The sequence below is a fragment of the Nelumbo nucifera genome, chromosome 5 (genome assembly GCF_055504915.1).
Source record: "Nelumbo nucifera cultivar China Antique chromosome 5, China Antique-T2T, whole genome shotgun sequence".
Lineage (NCBI taxonomy): Eukaryota > Viridiplantae > Streptophyta > Magnoliopsida > Proteales > Nelumbonaceae > Nelumbo > Nelumbo nucifera.
This window is the reverse complement of record NC_142653.1, coordinates 36,973,923-36,981,636: the sequence shown is the minus strand read 5'-3', so window position 1 is coordinate 36,981,636 and position 7,714 is coordinate 36,973,923. Positions and strand designations below refer to the sequence as shown.

At 33.9% G+C, this 7,714-nt stretch overlaps 1 protein-coding gene across 1 annotated transcript; it reads left to right on the top strand.

The window, feature by feature from the left end:
- Positions 1-208: 208 nt before the first annotated feature.
- Positions 209-6,568, top strand: LOC104606789 (receptor-like protein 14). Its single transcript, XM_088888714.1, has 8 exons — positions 209-672; positions 889-1,047; positions 1,131-1,316; positions 1,452-1,616; positions 1,723-1,896; positions 2,002-2,160; positions 2,283-2,429; positions 4,517-6,568. Exons 1-8 carry the CDS (start codon positions 549-551, stop codon positions 6,322-6,324), a joined length of 2,922 nt encoding a protein of 973 aa, XP_088744840.1. The 5' UTR covers positions 209-548; the 3' UTR covers positions 6,325-6,568.
- Positions 6,569-7,714: the final 1,146 nt, after the last annotated feature.

The window sequence follows — 7,714 nt, the reverse complement described above, 5'->3', positions numbered from 1 at the left end:
TGCACTCTTGAAGACTTGGAATTGTTAATTTCTTTCCAAAAGTCATTTGGAGTGAGCATCGGTCTGCAATAATTAATCTTGGAGTTGGATTTATCCGCTTGACCTTGACCTCCCCAAAGTCATTTGGAGTGATCATCGGTCTGCAATAATTAATGTTGGGATTGGAATTATCCCCTTGAGTAGGCTAATTCCCTCCTTTTTAATTTAACTGAAAGTGAAGGCGATCATCGAGTATGGAGATGAGGTGTTGGTGTTGGTGTAAGAAGATGGTGAGGTTGTATTCTGTCACCCTCCTTCTTCTTCTTCTTCTCTCTAATTACTTTGGTGGTGGATTATTATGCCAAGGCCAAGGCCACGAAGGCTACTCCTACTGTTTGGAGGAGGAAAGGATGGCTCTCTTACAACTCAGAGACTCGCTACTCAATAATAACCATCCTACAAATCCATTCTCCAAAATGTAAACGTGGGTTGGAGACAATTGTTGTGAATGGGGAGGGGTGGAATGTGATGAATCCTCGGTCGTGATTCGAATTGATATTTCTGGTGAAATGGTATACGCTACAGGTGTAGTAGGAAAATGGTACCCAAATGCTACCATTTTCACTCACTTCCAACACCTGCAATTCCTAGATCTATCTTACAACGACATTGGAGGTTGGATTATGCCACAAGGTAATTACTAATTAATATTATTTTGCTTCTCCTACTCCCAGTAAGTAATAGAATTAAAGTATACAATACTCTTGTGGGTTTAATTAATGATCGAATTTTCCATTACTTAAATTTTTATGGAGGCCAACTGTTGGTGGATTAGATACATATTCCATATTCCAGAACAAATAACGCTTAATTGAAGGGTATTTATAAATATTTGCATGGCTTGCACAGCATTGTGTCAACTACGCAATCTTAAAGAATGGGATCTGATGTGGAACGATCTTGACCATGATGGACTCCCTGGCTGTCTAGGGCGTGCTCTCCCTTCTTTAGAAGCAGTATACGTATCAATTATGCAACGTAATATGTCTTCATCATCACCATTAACAGGTAATTAATTATGCATTAATTAAGTATTGATACGCTTAATTAATTATATTTAATTTGTTTTTGGTGCATGGTGTATGTCTTAGCATTATGTGGAGCCAGGAATCTCTCGCTACATCTTTATGTAATGGAACCAAGAGGTAACAGCTTACCCGTCTGCCTTCTATCGAACAAGAATGTTGGTTCACCATCATCATCATCATCAATTCAAATTCATCTCATTTTATATATCACTTCCAATTACACCCAGGGCTGGTCCGGTGTCCTAAACGGTATGTTTATATATTTATATGTATAAAGAGGAATTATATAAGAAAAACACAATGATAATTGATGATAATCACAATTAATTAATGCTTTTCTCATATATATATATATATATATATATATATATATATTGCTTGCAGGTGTATGCAAAACCACCAATGTCAAAGGATTGTCGCTATTGGGATATGATGATTATATGGAAAGTGTACTACTTCTACTAGCAGGGTGCCCGTTGTTCCATAATCTTGAATCAGTTGATTTAGCAGATCTCGATCTCAATGCCTGGTCACCTGTTGTAAGTAATGGTATGGTATAAATTAAAATTTATATATTAATTTGATCTTAATTGTGGGTTCATATATGCATTGCATTGGGATATAACACTACTACTACTCATGTCTTTTATTGCAGCACTATGCCAAGCAACCAATCTTAAAGAGTTGTACCTCTCTGAAAACAATTTGGGTGATGACGATGATATTAGAAGTAATAGCAAAGCATTACTATGCCTACGTAATTTGACGTCGTTGGAAATGCTTGATGTATCATACAATAATCTCAATGCTTCCTCAGCATTTCTAAAGGGTATAATTAATACACGAACAAGCATGCATTCCCCTTCTTTATATATCTTGGATCCTTAATTACATATGAATTTAAATTTACCGGTGCATTCATGCTATACATCAGCAATATGTCAAATCAGCAACCTTAAAGAATTGAGATTGTATTCCAACAATCTGGGCGGCAATGGAGAACTCCCAAGGTGCCTACTACATAATCTCTCTTCATTGGAGACGCTAGATTTATCATTTAATAATCTCAAAGGCTTACCGGCTATTCCCAAAGGTACGTAATTAAATTTTCGGATGTGGATTGTTAATAAATAAATCCACTTATTTAATTAAGCCCTGTTTACGTAGTTACAATAATTAATGTTTAATATATATGTGGTGCATTTACATTTGCAGGATTGGGTGGACTCAAGAATCTCAAGGAATTGGATCTACACGATAACTCTCTAACCAATGAAGGCCTACCCTCAGGCCTTTTGAATAACCTCTCTTCACTGGAAGTACTCGGCATGTCAGGGAACAAGCTTACAAGTTTACCAACAGGTACCAATTATATCAATCTTACCTACTCTTTATTTGAAAGTTTCTTTTATATATGCAAATTGGTTTGAGTGAGACCAAGTTCGACCCAACCATTATCCTTTGGTTATGTATTGTAGGTAAATTTAATTTAACTTTATTATTTTTATCACCTTCTATTAATTTTAGTAATTAGTGCTATTAGTTTTTAACTAGTCTTTGTTATTTTATAATTGATTTTTAATTTTATTATTTTAGTGGATTTTATTAAATATTTCTCAAATATATTTAATGTTATTAATTATCATTCTATTTTATATTATTATTTTTATTATTTCAAATGAAATTAACTGATTTGAAATTGTAAAAACTAATTTTCAAACAAATAATTCTTACAATTTCAATAATTTCTAATAATTTACCCATAATTAAAAATGATTTACTGTTAATTATTGGAAATAATATAATGATGATGATTTACTGATAAATATTATCGTAAATTTTACACATTTTGAAATTTCTGTAAAAATTGATTATAGCTAATAGGGTTCAGACCCAATTATCTCAATTAATAATTGGGATGATTCTGGGTCCAACGTGATTTACAAGTTGATATCAGTAGTCAATAGTCATAGCGCTTTCATTGTTTATTTTCCAGTATCACTCTCATCCGCTGGAATTCTTTGGCCCAATATGAATTACACGGCATCAAATGCATTTTCCTGGGCTCTCATCCTTTCTCCTCTATGCATAAATAATAAAAAAGATATAATTTGAGCCAAATTTTGTAGAAATTATTAAATATAGAAGTTCATCAGAACCAAAAGAAATAAAAAAATACAAAAGACAATATATTTTACAGTATTTTAACCTTGCAAGATACCATGTATTTTTTGTTAAAAGTAGCAAAAATTAGAAAAAAAAAACACAGGAATTGTATAAAAGCACACAAATTGAAGAAAAAATGCTAGCTCCCCAAAGCCAAAAAAAGGGTATCACACAGTCCCACGAGCTGGATTCTGGATGAAATAAATAGCTCAAGAAGTGGATAAATAGAAGGTGATAATAATTGTGGGGCTGAGAACACAAATACCGTCCCATGCACTCTTGAAGACTTGGAATTGTTAATTTCTTCCCAAAAGTCATTTGGAGTGAGCATCGGTCTGCAATAACTAATCTAGGAGAGAGACGTCATTCCATTTACAAACCTCTTTTTCCCACCGAGTAGATTACAAACCACAAAAGAGGATTTGATGTTGCGTAGTCAAGCTAGGTTTATGCTGCTTCGTCTTTTTTTCCATTTTGAAAAAATAGAAATAGAGTGGTGGTTGTTTTTGTTTTGAAAATTTAAGGAGAATTGAAGGGTAAAATAGTCTTTTCAAATTTCTTGTTAGTGATAACCGACGATTGCCAATTGTCCAAAAACTTGGGGATAGGGGTGGGTGAGTAAACTGTCTAGACCGCAAGGGATAGTCCGATCACAATTGAAGACTGGATTTGGTTTTCAGATCTAGATTAGATTGTACAAAACCCAAGCATTTAATTAAAACCTTCTTCTTTACCCACTTAAAAGCTATACTGGTTTGAAATTTGAATGACCAAGGGAAATCCTATATAAGAACCATTAAAGAATTACAATTTCACTAAAAGTTTTAACTTGTCTCTTCACTAAAGTCCACAAAACAACAATTTTCACCTGGGCCTTCTTTTTACAGACAACTTCAGAGATCTCCTGTTCACCTCTTTGTAAAGCACCTATTTGTTGCAAAGTTTAATATATTATGGTGTCAAGCATAGGAAGAAAGGGAAAATGGATTATTGATAACTATAAATTTCAGATAATATCCCTTTAACAAACATCCTTTCTAAAATAACTTCTTTTGTCTTTTAAACTAGAACTTCTTCTAGTTTCAGGTATATTATGGTATCATCTTTTTTTAAACAAAAACTTCTTCTAGGTTCAATTAATAGTACTCAGTAATGAATGCCATGCCATTTAGCGAAAGAAAAGATCTAACTCATAGTTGATTGAGAAATGCAAGCTTTTTATATGAAATATAGTATAATACATCTTCATACTTATGGATACGTCTCTTATATTCTCTTTACAGGGCTCTATCAATTGAGGAACTTACAAGAATTGGATCTTTCTTATAATCAAATTACAAGCAATATTGCTTCTTTGATTTTCGATAACCTAACTTCACTAGAGTCCCTTGTTCTTTCAAATAACCAGTTTTTTGGAGAGCTCTCCTTCTCTATCTTTGCTAATCTCTCCCAATTAACAGAAATTGATCTTTCCAACAATTATAACTTGGATGTTGATACTGAGTCACCATCTTGGATTCCATCTTTCCAACTAAATTATTTAAATCTAGACAATTGCAACCTCAATAGGAAGAGTCATAATGTCATTCCAAATTTCCTCTCCACTCAATATAACTTAAGGGTAGTGTCTTTAGTTCATACCTCTCTTCAAGGAATCATTTCTCCCTCATTGTTGTACAATAATACTTCACCAAAACACTTGTCCTTAAGGGGTAACCATTTAGTTGGCCAATTTCCAAAAATGCCTTTCCAAAATGAAACAACAAGATTGACCTTTCTTGACATTTCTGACAACCAAATTGAAGGGCAGCTTCCTACAAATATCGGTGACTTCTTTCCCAGCCTACATTTTCTTAACATGTCAATGAATGAACTTGAAGGCAAGATTCCGTCTTCGTTCAATAGGATGTGGCAATTAGGAGTTCTAGACTTGTCTAACAACTTCCTAATAGGAGAAGTGCCTAGTGGATTATCCCAAAACAAAACCCTCTTGTCACAAATAATCTTATCAAACAACAAGTTGCATGGTATGCCAATATTTACCAAAATGGATAGACTAGCCAATTTACGTCTTGAAGGAAACTGTTTCACAAAACCAATCATAATCAATGCGTCAAGTGTCCGATCTCTTTTCATGTTGGATCTAAGTGAAAACTATTTGCTTGGCTATCTTCCAAATCATCTGCCTATTCTTCCAAATTTGCGTGTTCTTCACTTAAGAGGAAACCATTTTTTTGGCCAAATACCAGAGTCATTATGCCAAATGACAAAGTTGCACACATTAGATCTTTCAAATAACCATTTGTCAGGGAGCATACCTTCTTGTCTCAACAGCATTACATCATGGAAGAAAAAATCTGAACTTCAAGAGTTTCTCCCTTATTTTGATCAAGGCTTTCGAAGGAGTAGTGAAGTCAAAATCAATTTTGCTACCAAGGGTCACATGCACACTTACAAGGGTGAGCCTCTGCGATACATGACTGGGATTGATTTGTCAAAGAACCAATTAACAGGTCAAATTCCAATAGAAATAGGAGACCTGAGAGAACTCCACTCATTGAACCTTTCTAATAATTTTTTGGTCGGCCATATCCCTGAATCCTTTCAAAATCTAGAACAATTGGAAAGTTTGGATCTTTCTCACAACAAACTTGAAGGAAGGATCCCACATCAAATAACCAAACTCAATTTTCTTTCTACCTTCAGCGTGGCCTTCAATAACCTCTCAGGCAGGATCCCTTATGAAGATCACTTCATTACTTTTGACAACAATAGTTATATTGGTAATGATGAACTCTGTGGACCACCGCTGCAAATGAATTGTTCTTTGTTTGAGAACCAGCCACCAAGGCCTAAAGGCAATGATTTTGGAGGTGGGAAGAAGAAATTGTTAGCCAAGGTCATGGACGAAGACTTGTTTTTCTATTCATACGTGGCTATTTGTTATGCATTGGGTTTTTGGGGTGTTATTATCCCGCTGATTTTGAGCAAGAATTGGCGCCGGAAGTACTACAGAATCATTAATGGGTGCATTGAGAGGTGTAGGGAGTGGTTGTTAGGATTTTCATTTTATGTACATAATTATTTTTAATTTCCAATGTAGATGTTTATGCTTTATTTGGTAGTAAGAAAGCATCCAAACAAAATGGATATATATATTCTTATTTCTTCCTTGAAGTAAAATTGTAGTAGTTTTTACATAATCAAATGTAAAAGAATCCTTGTTAAGAAGTCTTTTAAGCCTAAGTTTGACAAGTGTTGAGGCGGTCTTTGTTTACTAGCAAGGAAAGGTCATCTTTAAGTTTAATTTGCCAACAAAGTTTATGTATACCTAATCCAGGGAAAATCTCATAATGAGAAATTTGAAATGTTAGATTACCACAAAGCCTAATATGAGCATAGGTTCGAGTATAATACCAAAAAGAAATGCTTTTGGCTTTGTAATGACTTATAATTAGAAAGACATATTTTAAGGGATACGTTGTGCGGAGAAGACAGGGTAATTGGGTTCGGGGTTGGGAAGTTGTTGCAATTCCTACAAATAGGCAGTTGCTTACTTATGTGTCTTCCGTGTTTTTGCTACAATAACAATTTGAATTCTTTGGGATGATAAAAAAATGTGTAGGTGTATTGATCATCATCTCATCATTGTGATGGTCTTTTTAACCCATTATTGGTCCTAACAATTGATTTGTTTGAGCCATCACCAGGCCATGATTCCTTGTCCAATTCTCCTAAAATCTAGGGATTGGTAAAAAATCATTCAACTCGGCTAGTTGAACCATTGACCTATTCAATACAGCCATTAGGTCATGGGTTATACACTAAATGAATATAAAAATTTTTGGAGGCCATAACTTTATGCTCAGTTGCTAATTTATGATGGCTTAGTCAATGGGATCTTTGATTTATTAGAGACCTGGGATCAAATACCACTATAAATAAGGTTGGGGGTTAAGGGGATGGGGAATGGGCTAACCCTGTTAAGAAAAAACATAATTGTGTCGAATGTTAAATTTACATTATGGAATCAATAATGTTAATTTTATATTTATTAATATTTAAAATAATTATTAAAATTTCAAAAAATACTTATTTCAAAAAATAAAATTTCAAGAATTATTAAAATATGGATAATTTCTTTAGTTATGATACGTAAATGGTTAACGATTAACTTAGATTGATAAAATATAGGCAGAAGTGGTTGTGGATAACCACTTTGAATTTTCTACATTTTTAGAAATGGATTGAAAATGGTGGTAGTGGATTGTGGGCTTTAACAACAACTTCTTATAAAATGCTATGTGTCTAGTTTTCCAGAAAAATGAAAAGGCCATGTGTTTGAATGATGGGGGGTTGTAACTTGGTAGTGTATTGTAAGCTTTAGCAAGAATTTCTCAGAAACTGCCACATGTTTAGCTTTCTAGAAAGTGAAAAGTCCACTTATTTGAATAATGATAATGGGTTGTGGGCTTTAATAA

Coding starts and splice junctions, on each gene's coding strand:
- LOC104606789 (XM_088888714.1), top strand. CDS start 549: ATGGTATACGCTACAGGTGTAGTAGGAAAATGGTACCCAAATGCTACC. Junction 1,317..1,451: donor CTGGTCCGGTGTCCTAAACG/GTATGTTTATAT, acceptor TATTGCTTGCAG/GTGTATGCAAAACCACCAAT. Junction 2,161..2,282: donor CTTACCGGCTATTCCCAAAG/GTACGTAATTAA, acceptor TTACATTTGCAG/GATTGGGTGGACTCAAGAAT.